This window comes from Euleptes europaea, chromosome 3, assembly GCF_029931775.1.
Source record: "Euleptes europaea isolate rEulEur1 chromosome 3, rEulEur1.hap1, whole genome shotgun sequence".
NCBI lineage: Eukaryota > Metazoa > Chordata > Lepidosauria > Squamata > Sphaerodactylidae > Euleptes > Euleptes europaea.
Genome location: NC_079314.1, coordinates 74,947,915 through 74,966,530, shown reverse-complemented (window position 1 = coordinate 74,966,530; position 18,616 = coordinate 74,947,915). Strand labels below are relative to the sequence as shown.

Sequence of the window (18,616 nt, the reverse complement as noted above, 5' to 3'; positions counted from 1 at the left end):
AGCTGGGTACTCATTTTACCGATCTCAGAAGGATGGAAGGCTGAGTCGACCTTGAGTCAGCTACCTGAAACTGACTTCTGTTGAGATCGAACTCAAGTTGTGAGCAGAGCTTTGACTGCAGTACTACCACAAGGCTCTCTCAGTGGGAGGTCAACTGCAAATAAAATAAACATGTAAACTTCATTGCCTGTGTGAGCAGGACTCATGTTCAAAGGGATTCGAATCTTAGCACCACCAAAGCCAGTTAAACTAATCACAGAACACAGAGAGGCTGGGCTAACACTACTTCGTCTTTTAAATTTAGGAAACATGGAATATTATACAACAATAAATAATGTGGTAGATTACACAACAATAAATAATAAATGGATGGATAATTACTTCTTTCTTAGTTCCTGTTATATTTTCTACTTATTATAACGTAATGACCTTTAATAGATATACTCTACTTACCGTATTTTTCGCTCTATAAGACGCACCTGACCATAAGACGCACCTAGTTTTTAAAGGAGGAAAAAGAAGAAAAAATATATATTTTTTTAAAGACCCGCTGCGTCTTTAAGAAAATATATTTCTCTTCTTTTTCCTCCTTTTTCCTTCTCTTTCCCCACCGGGACTCCCGGGAAGGGGGGCGGTGGTGGTTTAAACTGCTCTGCGCTGCCTGCCCAGGCAGCGCAGAGCAGTTTAACGTCCGCACACACACACACACCGCTTCCCGACCAACAGCTGAGAGGTTATTATGGCCAGGGCTGGGTGGAGGGATTACTGCACTCCACTTCCAGTTTCCTAGTCCTGCTCTGTGGAGCGTGCGCACAGCAGGGCTAGGAGGAAAGCTCCAGCCTCCCTTTCCAGGCTGTAAGCCCGATTGGGACCAGTCAGGCTTGCAGCCTGGAAAGGGAGGCTGAAGCCTTCAAAGCCCCACTGTGTGCACGCGCTGAGAGATCAGAGCGTGCACACAGCGGGGCTTGGGGGAAGTCTCCAGTCTCCCTTTCCAGACTGCAAGCCGGATTGGGACCAGTCAGGCTTGCAGCCTGGAAAGGGAGGCTGAAGCCTTCAAAGCCCCACTGTGTGCACGCGCTGAGAGCTCAGAGCGTGCGCACAGCGGGGCTTGGGGGAAGTCTCCAGTCTCCCTTTCCAGATTGCAAGCCGGATTGGGACCAGTCAGGCTTGCAGTCTGGAAAGCGAGGCTGAAGCCTTCAAAGCCCCACTGTGTGCACGCGCTGAGAGATCAGAGCGTGCGCACAGCGGGGCTTGGGGGAAGTCTCCAGTCTCCCTTTCCAGACTGCAAGCCGGATTGGGACCAGTCAGGCTTGCAGCCTGGAAAGGGAGGCTGAAGCCTTCAAAGCCCCACTGTGTGCACGCGCTGAGAGCTCAGAGCGTGCGCACAGCGGGGCTTGGGGGAAGGCTTCCGCCTCCCTTTCCAGGCTGCAAGCCCGATCGGGACCAGTCAGGCAAGCCCGATCAGGAGGGGCGGTGGGTCTTTAAACTGCTCCTCCGCACACACACACACCCCCGCTTCCCGGTCCCGAGGCTCAGCTGAGCCTCGGACCAGGAAGCGGGGGAGGTTAAACTGCTCTGCGCTGCTTGGGCAGGCAGCACAGAGCAGTTTAAAGACACCCCCCCCCCACGCTTCCTGTTCCGAGGATCCCCCCAGCAGCTGAGCCTCGGGACCGGGAAGCGGGGGGGGGGAGGTTAAACTTCTCTGCTCTGTGCTGGGTGGCTGGGAGGGGCCTTCCAGCTGCAGCTGGCGTCGTCCCAGCCGGCTCCCGGGGCGGCCGGCGCTGCATTCGCACCTTAAGACGCACTGACATTTCCCCTCACTTTTGAGGAAGAAAAAAGTGCGTCTTATAGTGCGAAAAATACGGTACATTATAGATATACTCTACTTACTCTACTTTATTTATTTTTTTTATATAGATTTTATTGGATTTTATACTAAAATTTTTCCATTGCATTAAACAACATCTATGACAATATAAAATTTCAGTTCTAACCTAAAGTTGTTATAGTTCCATAACATATAATAAAGAAAAAAAAGAAATGGAAAATTTTGACTTCCCCTTCACCTCTATCTTCCTCTTAATAAAAAGTTCATCTCGTCGTGGTTAATCTAATCTTAATAAACTATCAATATCCTGTATAAAAAAAACCATAATCTGTTAGTAAATATAATTATGCTTATTCATTATAAAAAAAACCAAAAATAATCCTCTGGATCAGATTAGAAAATATTCTTCCATTCTTCCCAATTTTAACTCATATTCACAATAATGCATCCACGCCCCCCATTCCCCCAGAAACCGAACGTCATTTTCTTCATTTAGAATAGCTGTGAGTTTTGCCATTTCTGCCACTTCAAACATTTTAACAATCCAGTCTTTTTTTCTCAAGAATTTCTAGCCTTTTATTCCCAAAATGATGTCTTAATCTTAATTCCACTACATCATTAATAGCCATGCCACCCGTCCACACTATCAAAGCCTTTGGATCCAGCAATCATGTTTAAATCAATCCTTTAACCATGGTCTAATACTTCCTTCTGTAACTGAAATAGGCCAGTCAGGTATGGGAACAGGATTTCTTTGTTCTCTCTCATTTCCTCAGACAGGATACGTATCCAAAAATAACTCTTTCTGGGCTTCATCTCCATCGTGGCTTCAATCTGTATTCCTTGACCTGCTCTCTTCTTCCTTATATCCACACGTCGTTCCATGACTTTTTTAAATGAAAAGTCTATTTCTTGTATGTCTGATCTCTTTATCGCCGGCTGGTTACTTTCTTGAATTTCTGTCTTCTTCTTTGTATCCTTGTATTCTTCCATGACTTTTTGGGCAGAAGAGTCCATTGCTTGTATATCTGTATTTGTGGTCATCGTTTGAATTTTCAAGACTTTTATGTCTTCTATAACCAGATCCAACTTCTGATTGCCTGCCTGTGATGATTGGTCAAGAGTCGTCATCATTGAAATCAGTTGAGCCATCTGTGTTGAAATCTGTTTTAATTGTTTAATTGTCGCCTCAGAATGTTTAGCAAGCATGTCCTGTATTTTTTTTCCATGTTTGAATTCTGTAAAATTCCCTTTGATTTCATAGGAGCAGGGCTATGTATTAAGCCAAAAGAAGCTGGTAAAATACATGTCCACAGACAGGGCCTTTAAAGTTCTAATTAAAAGATAATAATTCAAACATCAGCCTTATAATTTTTTCGGGTTGAAAAGAGTCGAAATTGGCTCTAGAATTGCGTTTTAAAGTTTTGAAATACCAGTGAGTTTTTTTCGGTCGCTCTAGGTCGGGCTGATCAGGAAGTATACAGGAAGTTGCTAGTGCCGTGGACCTTCTACCGCCTCTTCTCGATGGTTGTTCCTTCAGGAATGATTTCCAAGTAACTCGAGTGCGACGCGTAATCGGTCCTACAACTACTTCCTGTTATTTTAGTTCTGATGATAGATAGGTTGTTATAGAGGGTCTTCCGTTCCAGGCGCTCCCTTACTGCAAACGTGGCAGGATATTCTTCGCCGGAAAATCAGGAAGAAAAATCACCCTCCCCTTCCCTTGGACCCATTGGTGATAGTTCTTGTCAATCAAAAGGTATCCTTCCGACTCTTTATTATGGTTTAGGCTGATCGGATTGATAAGGCTCCTGTCGCTAATCCCGATGGCTAACTCAGATCAAACTTTTTCAGTTCGGATTAAGGAGGAATGGGGGTCCCAGAAATATTCTTATCAGCCCCCCGTCTGTTCAAGTTTCCAGTAAGTAGACGAAGAGTTCTTTTGTACTCACTTGGGTGTCAAGAGGTGAGGTTCTTTTCTTTATGTAGTCCTTATGTTGGTATTAAGGTGGTGGAGGGTGGAGCTTGATGCCTAAGTTGCGTTTTGGCGATGTCCTTCCCTAGTGCCCTCGCAGGACCGGCGTCCAGGACTCCGAGGGGCTTAAAAAGCCCCCTCAGAGTACCTAGGAGGTCAAACTGCGTTTGCGGGCTGCAGGGAGTTCCTGCTTTCCAACCCACTTGCAAGGGTCGGATTGGGGTATCTATGTACCCCAGAAATAACGCAAACTTGGATTTCTCCCAGGACAGCCTGGGGAAATGGAGTGCTCTCCCCAGCAGCACCACCGGAAGTCTCTACTTACTCTGCTTTAATTGCACATTTCATTTTCTGCCTAGTGTAAGAACCCAGTGTGTTTCCCAGCCCTTGACCTTCTGTCTTTAACTACATCTAACATTTTTAACCAGTCTGTCTTATTTGAGACATACTTTGTTTTCCAATAACTTACTAATATCATCCTTGCAGTAGTTAATTTTAATATCAATTTTAGGGCAAGTGGATCAATCTCTTTTCACATAGTTCAACAGAAAAAAATCTGGCATAGAGGGTAGAACAATTCCTAATAATTCTGATATAGTGCCTGTGATTTCCCCCACTGTATTTACTTATATAGCACCACATGTGGTGAAAACCATCTTTGTCTTTTGAACAATACCTGACAAGTTGCCATGAAAACTGGATAACACTTCTATTTGCCTTACTGTCTGTACCTTTTGGTAGCAGGCATGTACTTTTCCAGCTGTGTTCACCCTCCCTAGGCTTTAAAGAATTTAACTAAATGCCAGCTGTATGCCTTCAACGGGTGCATTAGGAAGAATACCATGAGCAGCCTTCTAAAGGAGTAAGGGGACTAGTAGAACTTCATTATGTGGCCAAGGAAGGCTAATGTTAGGTTTGGATTTTGTGTTTTCTGTAGCAGTTTCTGCACTACTACCTGGAGACAAAAAGAAAAACACTGTAAAAGTCAATGGGGTTGATTTTATGGTATTTTTCCTTTAAAAGGGCAGGCACAGTTTTAATGGTCTAAGGTTTGGGGTTCTAGTACCTAATGTAGTAATGCAGTTTTGATGCACTCATTTCTGACCCTACAGGAGCACCTGTGTTTTCTGGTTACCTTGTAGAAAAATGGTGGGTAGAGTAGGATGAGAATCTGGCTCAGCTGTTGCTGTTAGGACTGTTGGCTAGTTGGCTGCTGATTGACCAACTTTTCTTTCTGAAAGGCAGCACCTGTCATTAGGAATCTCTCTGTCTTCCCTCCTCCACCCTTCCTCATAACAAAAATTGAGTCCAGTAGCACCTTAAAGACCAACAAAATTCTTTCTAGCATATTTAAGGCACTACTGGACTTTGTATTATGAATAACTACCTGCCTGAAACAGCCTTCCTTGGTAGGTTTATTCATTTATTTATTCAATAACCTTTATTCTGCTTTCTCACAGCTGTTCAAAAAAGCTAATAAAAATACAGAAAAATTCAGTGGGTTTTTTTTTTTTTTAGAAAAAATTGTTGTGCAACTCAGTTTCAACTTTTGATCTGACTAACTATGACTAATCTTCATAACTTCAAGGAACATGTCTGCAGCACAAAAGTTTGCAAAGGCTTCTCAGAGTATAACTCATGTATCTTCATTGAAGAGGCCCAACCTAGGTGTTAATAGACTCCAGGCAATGATGAAATGCTGTGCTGAACAAGTGCCAGCTGATGCAGTAGCAGTGGGGGTGAAGAGAGCCTTAATCACAGTTGCCATCTAAAATGCCTTTAAATGGTTTCCTAATGTGATCTGTCGGATACAGTATGAATCAGTGCCCTAGCTGTCCTCAGAAACTCATGAGGTCAGACAACTTCCCGGTTCTTTGAAACTGTGAAAGAGTCAGTGAAGTATGGTCCTGAACAAGGCCCAGGATGTTTTTCATTTTAAGGCTCTGTCAAGGCTTCTACAAAGACACTGCAAAGATTCAAAAAATCCTTCAGAGCCTTTGGATTGATAATTCTCCAAAGGTAGGCCAAAGTGGTGGCAGTGGTGGTTGATAACACCAGCCAAGCTTTAATAGATAATAAGCTGACCATGACAAAGATTTTACTTCAGTCCCTCTAACCAGTTCACTGGTTCTCTGCCAGGTGCAAAACAGCAAGTGAAACCTCTGCCATTTTTGATTTGTTGGACCTAAAACAACCTGCGATAGCCTCATAGTTGCCATGTAGTCCTGAGCATAGGTGGATGGGACTGCTTTGGCATGGATGTTAGTCCCCCAGAACTAGAAACGTTGGGGTCTCAGCCAGAGACAGGATTCAGCCAGGATATTTAGTGGAGACCTAGCTGAATAGTGCACTGGTGAATTCATTAACCTTTCCTTAGAACTTAACAGACATAGCAACAGTTTGCATGGGTATCTTTTAGCAGCTTCCCCATCTCCCTAGCAGAGACTGAAGAATGACTGGATTCTTCACACAAATAATTGCAAAAGAATGAAAAAAGAGCCACAAATAATTGCAAAAGAATGGGCTGAATAGTATTGTCCAGCAAGCTTTTGGGCACATTGTTTCAGAGGGCATGGTAGAGAGCTGGCCTGAACTGCTCGTTAATTTTGCCAGGGTAAGGAAAATCGGATTTTTTAAAGGGTGGAGCAAAAGAGCACATCTGATTGGAAATGGTGAGATGTGGATTAGGAGGATCTGCATGGATGTTTATAAGGGGGAGGGTCTCCTCTCAAAACTGCTCCTTCTCCATCTTCTGCAGGTTCAATAGTAGGACATACCGGGTAGGAGTAAAAGATCACTTAGGTATGCTGACTAGAAAGTTCTAACAAGTACATCACCTTTGATTTGCTTACCTTTCTGTCTCTCTTCTGTGCCTCCCTATCCACTCTGTAATATAGTTAGAAGTTATGCCATATTTGTAATACTTGATCTGTTAGTTTGCATAGAGAAAACTTATAGCTCAGTGATATTTTGAGTTACATGCTTCGGTCATGGGTGTTGTTTGAAGATTCCAAGAATAGGCTGTATTTTCAAGTGCTGGTAGTAGCACCTAAGCTGGAGGGAAAGACTTAGTATAACTGCACCCTCAAATCAGTAGTTTTAAAAGATTAAAATTTTGTTTTTTTTAAAAAGTGAAATTGATTTTTTTACCCTGCTTGCAATAGCCAGTTCAGATGCTGTGTTTTACACTTAAGGAATCAATCTAGTGTTTCCATTTACAGGAGAGTAACATAACATGTCAGCAAAGAGCTCATGGATTTCTACAATGGCATTTAGCAAAGTATTGATCACCAATGTGAAGGCCCAGGTGGAAGAGGGAAAAATGCAGTGTTTTTCCCCAAGGAATATTTTTCATTTTGGAAAAATTGAAAATTATGTGGAACACTGAAAACTTTGGTGAATGAGTGAAATGTTCCTTAACAGTAGACTTTCCTCACTCTAAATATGCAGCATGATCTACAGCATTTGAGAGTGGTTAGTGCAAACGAAATATTTTCAACTACAAATTGTTTAAAAGTGACTAATGTTGTCCATAATTTGCTATAACGTGCATGCATTGTTAGAGTTTAATTCTGTCTAAATAGGCAGCTAGTGCCATTATGAGTTTGAGTCTGTTTCTGTCCAAATCATACTTTCTTTTGTTAGTTACAAAATGTGTGTTCTGTTTTCAGCATTTATTTTCCCCTTACATCTCAGATGTCAAAACTAAGATATGTATGCTAAGGTAGCATAGGTTGCAGCAGTTTGCATCTCTCACTCACTCTCTTGTTGGTTATACCCACAATTTTGCTTGTAGAAAACTAAGGTGTACTTTTGAACATCATAAATATGCCAGATGGTGCAACTGTACATACTCAATTCTAAATGATGCATTTTGTGTTGTTAAATTAGTAAAATCAAGTGTTTAGTGCTGATAAGAAAGTGAGTGGTAGATGTTTTCAGTTCCCCATGACTGTTTTTCTGACCATCGCCCTCTAATATTTTTCCATCGCTTCAAAATTTGTACACTTCTAGTACTGATAGTCTATTTTATAGTTTCAGAGATGATGAATTTAGTTGCAGTAGTTGTTGCTCAATACAGCCAGTGTGGTATAATGTTTCCCTTGTTGGACAAAGCCTGGGAACGACCCCAGATTGAAATCCTTGCTTGCCTTGGAAGAAAGGGTGAGATAAAAATGTACCACACAGTGAAACAAAACAAAAAATGCTGAGGTTTTTGCTCCCTGTTGAATTATCCTGAGCTTGAAATGGGCATCACCAGCTTTTCCTTTGGGGGGGGGGGTTTCTCTTGAGAACTATGGGCCACATCTGCACAGGTTACTGAAATTGCTGCTGTTCTTTCACCTGACAACTGCACGAGCATGTTCCTGCTGATATAAATTAATTCAACAACTGGATGTCAACTTAAGTTAGTTTCTTTTTGTCTTCTAATAATCACCATTCTTTAGGTTTAAATGAAGACTGTGACTACAGAGCTGCCAATCATTATAAGATTTTTTTATCACATTTGTAAAATAGGTGTGCAACTCAGTGTATACAAATAAGTTTCATATTGTTACTTTCAGACTGAATTGAATAAAATATTTTGTTTGAGTATTAAAAAGTTCTGTTTCTAAATACTTAGCATTAAATCATACTAATAGCTTTTGATTTTTAAGCAAGCCAAGATATTAGTCAGCTTTTACCCCTCTGGTGCCCTATCATATAGGAACAATGAAGAATAAAGAAGAGGATTGACATGTTTTAAATGTAATAAATTGTCATTTTGGGCCAGCATTGTTGGAACGATGTGCCATCTATTTAGGTGCAGATCTGCAGCTTCGGAGTACATCCTGTTTAGTTAGACTGGTCTCCTCATGACCACACAACTATTCTAAAAGAATGTGTTCTACTTTCTAGCTTAAAGAAATTCTCTTGAATTTACCTTGAATAGTAATGTGTTTAGCCTGATAATTAGAGGACAAACCCGTTGTTTGAAGACTAGCTATAGAACTAAGGGACTTTGTTGCACTTTGTCTAAGTGTACAGGGAGATGGGACAAGTGCTTTACTCCAAACACAGACCTTTGAGAGCATTTGGGCTTCATTCTGCTGAATTGCTTTATTTTTAAAGGCCTTTCAGTGAATAAGTACAGCTGTGCCAAATTACTTAATGAAGCGTAATGCTGAAAGCTAAAGCTGTTGTCTATTGAGGCCACAAAAAAGTAATCTACATGTGCTGGTAGAATAAATACTGAATTACCTTGTTAATGCACCGTGATTATGTAGAGGTCAAGCTGCCTTGATTTCTCTTATAATATCTAAATATGCTTGGGCTTGACTGACTTTTGCCATGAAATATCAGAATAGGATTTTTGTGTGTGCATGATCTGTAAATATTAAGTTGTGCTGTAATGGCTAGTTATTGCTCAAGAGGGGCCAGAGCTCACAGATAGAATATTTGTTCAGTATGCAGATCTTATGTTCAATCCCCATCATCTTCAATTAAAAGGACCTAGTGGTAGGACATGTGAAAGACCTCAGCCTAATACCCTGGAGAGCCATTGCCAGTCTGGGTAGACAGTACAGAACTTGATGGACTAAGAGTCTGATGCAGTATAAGGCAGGTTCATGTAACCTACAAACAGGAATGCTGATCATCTAATGATCATCGTATCTGCTGGACTGTCTCTCCCAGTATCCCCCCCAGAGTGCGCTACGCTCTTCATTTGCCAACTTGCTGGTGGTCCCCAGCCCGAGGAGTGTCTGACTGTCCTCAACCAGGGCTAGGGCCTTTTTGTTCCTGACACTGGCCTGGTGGAACTCTCTCTCCAATGAGACCAGGGCCCTACGGGACAACACAGTTCCAAAGGGCCTGTAAGACCAAGATGTTCCACCAGGCCTATGGTTGAGAGCAGCAACGGTTTCCAACATAGCTGGCCTCCCTTCCTGTTCCCCTTGCTGCTTATTTCATCAGATCTTCGAATAGAGGACTCTGACTGCCTCCCCGGGCCAGCGGTGGTCCCATGTGCCGGTAAACAAGTGCCATTTGACTTTAATTTAGAGATTGGTTTTTAGCTGGGGGTAATTTTTATTTATTTTTATTGTATTTTATGGTGTTTTTATACATCTTGAGTTCGGCTTGGAGAAAAAGCAGGATATAAGTCTAAAAACAATTATTTTTTAAAAATCTGCACATTCCTGTTGTTTAAAAACTGCTTATAGCCTTCTGTAGCAAACATTACTTTTGTAATATATTGGTGTGACAGAAGAGGGGGGAGGTGCCTTTCATTGCTGGGAAACTGGGAGTAAGGGTTCCTTGGGAAGAATGTGGTAGCCTGTTCCATCAATACAGAAATAACAGGGTGTAAGAGTACTTAGTGGAAAATTTTGTCATGTTCGTAAGTCTATCATGTAGAGAAAAGATTTAAGAAAAATTTCCCAGAGAAATATACTTGCCTTAAACAAAAACCAAAAAAAATATTTATAAAAAAAAAGTTTATTGTAAAAGAAAAAAGGGGGATAGGTGGTTAGGTTCCAAAAAGAATGAAAAAGGGCAAAGCAAAATACAGGGGATAGACATACAAACTCACATTGTACAGACTTATAAATCAAAGTAATAAAGTCAGTCTATTGTAGCTAATTACACTTTACCTAAGCTGTAGTAGAATGGGTTATTCTAGTGTAAACCTCAAGGGTCCAAGATCGCAGACACTCTAGGTGGCAGTCTTGAGCCCTAATAAGGTTTTAGGGTTTCTGTCACAAATGGGTGTTAAGTAATTTAAGTAATTTAGTAACTCTGAAATGGTGTATCCTCTGTTTTTGTGTTAAGTATTATAATAGCTGTTTAGATATAGTCTTAAAGAGGAACCATATTTAAAATTTCTCCCTAGTTCTTTGTAACACATCTTAAACAGCAATCAATATACAGTGTAAATAGGCTTACTGTGGTAGTTAATAATGATAAAAAGTCTAATTTTTCATTGCAAGCTTTTGTTAATAACGAAACTTGATTAGATTGGTCCTACTTGAGTCTAATCTGTTGTCCTTGGCAATTCAGAGAAGGTGCTTGGGCTAAAATAACTGAAACCTGAGTAGTCAACAAGTGTATGGGAGGAGCTAGCAAACAGAGCAGCTGAGATGCAAGACTACAGCCAAGTGAGACGTAATAAGCTGCAGGCTGCCCTTATTAAAGTGCTTGAGCTGTAACCCGATGTACCGAAAGGAATTGTGCCTCAACAAAAACTGAGCCTGCTTTGATACTGTCAAATGACCACGCTGGAGAATATTAATTTATCTATTGTAAGACATTAGCTGTTCTTGTAATATAATTTTTTTGTAGTTTGGATTTCCATTCTGGGAATTGGACACTGAAGGCAAGTATACCTCTAACAGATGTTGTTGATTTCACAGGAGAGAGATGGGTTTAGCAATTCGTGCTGTCTAAATTGCATATTATGCAGCTGCAGCTTGACAGCTACTAGCAGCTCATTTTGTTTTCCAGACAAATACGTTCTGTGATGAGGAGCACATGTTGCCAGTTCATGTGCTGAAATAGGAAGTTATTTACAGTTTCCTTTTAGGTGGCTTTGTTGATTTAACAAAATTGTACAAATTACTATCATCACATGTCTGAGATGGCTAACCAACCTCCCCTAACCCCCCCCCCCCAATTGCTTCTGTAGGATTAATTGATTTTGGGAGCCATCTCAGACATGTTCTAATGTCTGGTACTGTTAACCGCAGCAAAAGCATAATATTTGCTATTTATAGCATAGTATCGATTTCAGACACCTTGTATTTGCGATTGAGCTTGTTTCAGAACAGTGTCCTTTTTTGCTTTTACTACAGCTTGTGCTTATTGTTTGGGGCCTTTCCCTATATCATTAAATTAAACTCCAATGCTGAAGTGTGTGTGTGTTTGTGTGTGTGTGTGTTAAACAATTCTGATCGAGTTTCTCTCTCTTTTAGAAGCATTATGATTTTTATGAGGTTTATGTGATTTAGCTCAATTAGTTAAAATATGAATGATCAGCAAATACCAAGTCTTTGGAAACCAAATGGGAAGCAATACTATGGAAAGCAATTGTCTCTGAAGAAAATATTAAGAGCGATTTTAAAAGCTGTTAGGTATTAGTGTACTTTGCAGCAAAGTGTATGCAAAGAGACCTCCCCCATTTGAATAGGAGTGCATTGTGGAAACCAATGTATACTTGGTTATCTTTTCTTTACTGTTGTATGGATTTTGTAACATGGTGGGACAGTAAAAGAAGAAGTAAAGGTGGGGATGAAGTGAGACAAGGGAAGGGAAGGAAATCAAAGGAAGCAAGGCCTGAGAGGGAGGAAGTGTATGAAATGGGATGAGAAGGAAAAGTGAGGATCACTCTTAGGCCGTCTTTTTATTGGTCTTTTCCCTTTTGCTGATGTCTTGATTGATTCATCTTCCTTTTTTGTTTACTTCCCCAGGATGGTTAAACAAAGGGGCATATAACTGTTAGGAGAAAGCGGTGAGATGCTTGGGAAGACTAGGTGTAGGGGGAATGGCTGATAGCAAAAATATGTTTTTGCTTGAAAACTAATATAAGAAAGATATATGTCTAACAAACTGTGGTAATCATTGAGGCTTTTAACTGAGGCGTTCTATCTAGTATGAACAAAGCTGTGTTAGGTGAAGGACAACTTTCCCACTGTTGTCTCCTGTGTCCCCCAGGAACAATATAGGGATGAATTGGGGGACTGTAGTGGGAATGGATTGCCAAAACCCTCTCTCCCCCATTTTACAAGTAATCATACCTCAGTTGTCATTAAGACAATAAACTTGTGTCTGAGCTGTACGATTTCAGACTATAGCTGGGAAATCTCATTGCTGAATGTTCTTTCCTGCCAAAAAAAGTGTTTGCATATAGAGAACTAGTTGTCAGGAAGAAGGCTCTAATCTAGATTAATATTAACAATCAGCCTTTCTCATAGGAACCCAAGGCAGATGACAAGTATAATAAATACTTTCTGTGAATCAGTAAGCATATGAGAAGATAAAATAATGTCTGAATGCAACAGCAGAGATTCCTAGTAAGACAAAATAATGTAGTTGGGGTGGGGTTGTAGAATGGGCAGGAGGAGGCAGAACAATGCATGCAAACATACCTGTTTAGTTCAGGAAAGACGTTATCCCTAATTAAAGTCACTTCCTGAGCTGGAACTTTACACTGCAACTTTGCTTCTTCTACAAGGCTATGTGTAGGAATCTGTGTATGAAAGAAAGAGGGAGTACTATTCATACAATATTCCATATGAAGAGATGTAGTCTAGCAACAGATTTGCCACCGTTGAGAACAAGGTCTGAGCATGAGGCTTCACTGCCTCGTCAAGCCCAGCAATATGACTACTTCATAGCACAAATAAACTTCAGTAATGGAGTTTAGAAAAGATATTGTATGAAGATGCACATTAGACAACATCATAGCATAAAACTATTCTAATTTGATTCAAACACTGGGAAATATGCTCTATTAATTATGCTATGTCATTGCTATATCTAATTTAGATAGCCTAACCAACAACATTAACAGAATCTTTCCCATTAATCTGTTTCCGGTGTAATCCTAAAGAGAGTTACTCCAGTCTAAACCCATTCATTCCAGTGGGTTTAGACTGGAGTAACTCTGCATAGGATTGTGCTGTTAATCCTGTTTTTTGAGTTGAAGTATCTCATGATGTGTTTATTTGAGATAAACCCTCCTTGAATGCTTTCTGGTCTTTATTCTGAACTGAATAAACTCCTGCTTCTTATTCTAATAAAAATGTAGGGCAGACGCATTTGTAGAAGATTGGATGTCAAGAGAGAAAGCCCTCCCTCCCTTTTTCTGCAAATGGAGTTCCAGACCACACCTCCTCTCCCTACTATATTTTTGGGTTCAAAGTCTGGTGTGGAGAAAACTAAAAATGCCTGGGAAGCATGTGGATGAAAATTGTGGCGGGGGGAGATAAGCAGTTCCCACCAGTGATTTTCCTGTATGTAGCCCATCCCTATATTAGTGTTACCAAGAAACCCTATGCTGTTAGTCATTTTTATTATGGCTCACAAGATATACAGAAGCAGAGCAAACAACATTAATTACCTAAGATAATATCTCTATTATTTTTCATTGTTCAAACTTACGTAACACAATTTAGTTCATTTGTATGCATGAGAAATTATACCATAGCTCCCAGTTACAAGTTGCCTTTAAGCAGGTGCATACAAATGAGAACTAATGGGGAGATGCACAAGCAGGAGCCAAAGCACAAGGCCTTATTTGGGGATTTTTGCACAACTGTGTTTTCATTCTGGCTGGAAAAGCAGGAGTTGGAGGGAGATAAGCTGAACTCTAGTTCTACAGGGTGACATGATAGGATTTGGATTAGCCAAGTGATTGGTGATGGTTTTCATTTATTTATTTGTAATTTTAGAAATTATCCATGTTAGGTCATTGGATGTTCTGTGTACATTTAAATAGGGTTTGAAAGATCAGGCATTAAATGAATTTTAGCTTAATTCTGAAATACTTTGCCAAGATAGTTGGCTGGTGGTTACAGAACATGTGAGCTGACAGTTTGATTTGGGGTATACTCAGTGACATACAAAATGCCAGTGATAGAGAGATGGAAAGCAGCACCATTTTAAGCTAATAAAGACTCTGGCAGCAGCTTGAATTGAATTTATAAATGTCTTTTGGCTTTATTGATGACTTTAACACCCTGTGGCGTATCTCCTCGTTCCAAATGTGCACATGGCCCTTCATCCGTATGTGTCTTTCTTGCATGTTGCTGATCAGAATGTGAAGGAAAAGGCTCTGTCTGCAACATTGTTGTTCCATCTAGCTGATGCTAACCAGCCTTATGAATGACAATAATCATTATACAGAACATCTTACTCATGAAGGAAGAGGGTCCACTGCGTCGTAGGTTTTCTTCATGTGCTGGGGTTTCGCTTCCTCCACGAGCTGATGGTCGAAAACTTGTCCGGAATGCTTCATTCGGAGGATACAATGAACTTACTCCAATCTTTCGAGGTTTGTTTTGTCTCGCTTCTTTTCGTGTTGTATGTTGTCACAAAAATATTTTTGATCTTTGTTCCAAATACTGCCTTTTAAAAACCATTTGCTCAGGTGGTCTTCTGAAACACTTTCTGCAAGGTGTTTATATAAATATGGCCGATCCACTACAGACTTGGACATTTATTTGTCCTTGATAATTAGAAAGGTACTTTACAGGAATGACTAGTAGATTTCTTTTCAGCTGAAAAGAGTTCACAGCACACTTGGATATCCACAAAATACTTTTTAAGTAAATGATACAGTTGTCAATTCTGTATAGATAGTTCTGAAATCTGGACTAGATTATTTTTCACAACTTCATACAGCCATCAATTTTTTGAAATGTAGTTGGGCTAAATTAAATCTGAATTGCATCATAACTTCAAACTGCTTACATGAAAGGAAATTTGGTTTCTAGTGGATTTAATTAGTCTTGAAAGAATGGAAATATACTGTAAATGTGGAAGTTGTTCCTGTTACAAGTAATAAAACATTGAGTACCTGGAGATGAATTAGCTTTAGAGCTGAAGTGTTTTCAGACTTTTAAAAAGTGAGCTTGGAGGAGGCTTTTTGGGTTTTCTTGGCACTGCAGTTCTGCTTGTTGCCATTCTTTCATTCATCCCAAACAGGGTAAGTTGTTTTCTTCTTGCGTTTAAGTTATTGGGGCTTCTTAAAAGAAAAGAAAGCCCTAAGTAGTTAGGATAGAATTGATGATGTTTAGAAAGGGAAGAATGCTATACGGTTGAATAGGAGTAAAACTGGGGGAAGGGAGAAGAGTGTTTAATAAAGTTATCACTTGATTACTTTAAAGTCTTCTGGGTGGCTGGGCTTAAACCTTTCCCCCTGTCCATTAGCTAGCATGATACTTCCATCATCTTATAATTGTATGTAAAAACTAAGCAATTTGAAATAGTTTTTCATAACCAGATGGTTATTATGTTCCTTTTATAGGGTTAGATTAAAAGTAAAAGATTTTTCCTCTCTCCGTGATCAGCAATACCTCAATGAATTATGTAGATAGACTCATTTTTCTTAATTAGTAAAGGCCACATAATTCAGTTATTTTTGTTGTCGTATTTTAAACTTTTTGGTCCGGAGTTCACATACATTTAAGCGTATATGGGGAAGAAAACTGAAGCTACCTAATGCATATCCATTAAAGACAAAAAAATTACATAGTGACCCCCCCCCCCATGACATAGGTTGCCATAGTTTATGGAATTCTTTCACTATGAGCCTTACATTTTATATAAGTTATTGTGTAAATTAGATCTCAAACATAACCATGGGCTCAAGGTAATGTAGCTTATTATGTAGCTACTTTACTTGGTATAATTAAGGTAAATTATCTGAAAGAAAGCATACAGTGTCAGTAATTTTATATTTCCTGCTGTTATGTCAGTAGCTGGCATGTGGTTCATGTTCATTCTTAACAGCTTGTGTGATTTAATTGGCTTTATTGCTTTTCTAATAATGGGCAAAGCATGCATTCTGGAAGACTTCATTAAATCAAAGCATTTGTATTTGAACAAGCAGAGGCTGTGAAATGGGCACATTTGAAATTCAAATTAATTTTAGGAATTTGAAGCTTCTGGCATTTAATGTCCTATTTTCTTTATTAATATCCTAAGCAAGTCCCACAGATCTCAGCACAATTTAACTTCTGTGTGAATGTTCCAAGTATTTCAGCCTTTGTTTCAAACAATAAAACCTGTGTAGGCTTTAAATATATGCAACATTGTAAACAAAATGGAGTGATGTTTAGGTTGCTTCCATATGGAAGAATTTGTTATCCAAATTAGATCAGGTATTCTTTGATGGACCTGGCCACACCAGTATCATTTTCTTTGCCTTAGCACCCTGCTGCTACTGTTTCCTCCCCCAGGAATTAATAGATCATGGCACTATATTGTTATAATGTTATTTCATTATAGGGATCTAGGAGTGGCTATTTTGTTGTTTTTTAAGCACGAAAAGCCCTCCAGTGGCAGGGGCAACTGGTGGCTGCACGGTGCTGAGGTGAGGAAAGCGCAGGGATGGATGCTGCATTGCTGCTGAGAGGGCCACATGGAGAATTGTCATTGGATGGAAGCCTGTAAGGTCTGGGTCCACCTGTCGAATCCCAAACAAGAGAACATCCAAACAGAGTTTTCTAAGAAGCCATTTATTTGGAAAGCATAAGGTGGAAAGCAGCAACTTACAGGAAAGAGGGGCGAGGACTCAAGTGGGGAAACGGCGGGAAGGTTGAATACATATACAACAGAAAGGCACTGTTAGAAACTAGGCTGACTCTGGTTCCCAGAGTCTCTGTAAAGATTACAGCTATCGGCCGGGGTGCAGACCGTCATAACATAAGCAAAGCTACTTGTCCTTGACTTCAGCTGCGCTCTCAGCCTGGACCTCACAAAGCCTTACATTAGACCTTGACCAGGTTCCTTTGTAGGCCTGGGCATACTAAGCATTCTTGTCCCTACCGAATGCTAACAAGTTTTCGCCTGCCATGTTTTTAGGTACCTCAGTAGTTGGGAATAAACTGTGTAGAGACATTGCTTTTAAATTAAACACAAATGAATTCATAGTATCTGGAAATTAAATTAATTCAGACTATCTTGTGTCCTCATTCTGTGTTGAGGAGCTAAGTGTTGTCACATGTCAAGTCCCCAAATCTGGGCAGCCTAATAGGCATACTGAAAGCAGTGAATTGTGTATTCTGTACCAACTGTCTACCCCGGCATGGGAAATGGAATGATCTTACATGGCCATATTGCTTATAGCTTCTGACCTGTCTGCCTTGATTTTCTGCTTGGAGAAGAATATCAGGAAAGTTGCAGGTGGCTTGTATCTTCCGACCCCTGATTTTTCTGCTCCAACAGTAGATGACTTTATATCAAGAATTTAATGTGGAAGTTCCAAATATGAATCCCTCCCAGTCTCCCTTGGAAGTTATACTGTAGTGGTTAAGAGTGGTGGTTTGGAGCGGTGAACTGTGATCTGGAGAACCGGGTTTGATTCCCCACTCCTCCACATGAGCGGCGGAGGCTAATCTGGTGAACTGGATTTGTTTCCCCACTTCTACACACGAAGCCAGCTGGGTGACCTTGGGCAAGTTACAGTTCTGTTAAGAGCTCTTTCAGCCTCACCTACCTACCTCACAGGGTGTCTGTTGTGGGGAGGGGAAGGTGATTGTAAGCCGGTTTCAGTCTCCCTTTAGTGGTAGAGAAAGTCAGCATATAAAAACCAACTCTTCTTCTTCTTCTTATCTTGTAGAATTTAGGTCTAGATAGAAAGAAAATGACCAGTTGTCCCAGTCAGTCCACTTAGGTGCAATTATTTGATTTAAATGGAATTTACTCCCAACTACGTATGTTCAGGATCATAGTATTGGGACCCATTTGTAACCATATTTCTTCAGAGGTAAGTTCTTTCCTTTCGATAGGATTTTTCCAGGTACACTTAATATTGCAACTGTGAACAGTAGCACGCATCATAATGGAATATTGTGACTTAAGAGCTACATTAGATAATATGCTGGTTGGATCTTCCCAGGGTTTTTTTTTTTAAATGTTGCATACCTATTTCCTTTTGAGAGCTAATAACACAGAGTTCTTGTGCTTTGGTTAGCTAAGCTGCACAGAGTAAGTGTTACACCCCCCTTTTCTCTACCCTTTCACATGCCCCAGTCTATATCACAGATCACCTAAATCTGTATGTGGTGTTTGTTAATTGTTTGCTTATTTTATTTATTAAGTCTTGTTAAGAC

The 18,616-nt window shown here is 40.2% G+C and overlaps 1 protein-coding gene across 1 annotated transcript in view; it reads left to right on the top strand.

The window, feature by feature from the left end:
* The first annotated feature begins 14,687 nt into the window (after positions 1–14,687).
* Positions 14,688–18,616, top strand: part of OSBPL8 (oxysterol binding protein like 8) — a 51,858-nt gene continuing 47,929 nt past the window's right edge. The window contains exon 1 of the mRNA XM_056847067.1: positions 14,688–14,832. Coding sequence (XP_056703045.1) covers positions 14,697–14,832 — 136 coding nt within the window. The 5' untranslated portion in view covers positions 14,688–14,696. The remainder of the gene's footprint in view (positions 14,833–18,616) is intronic.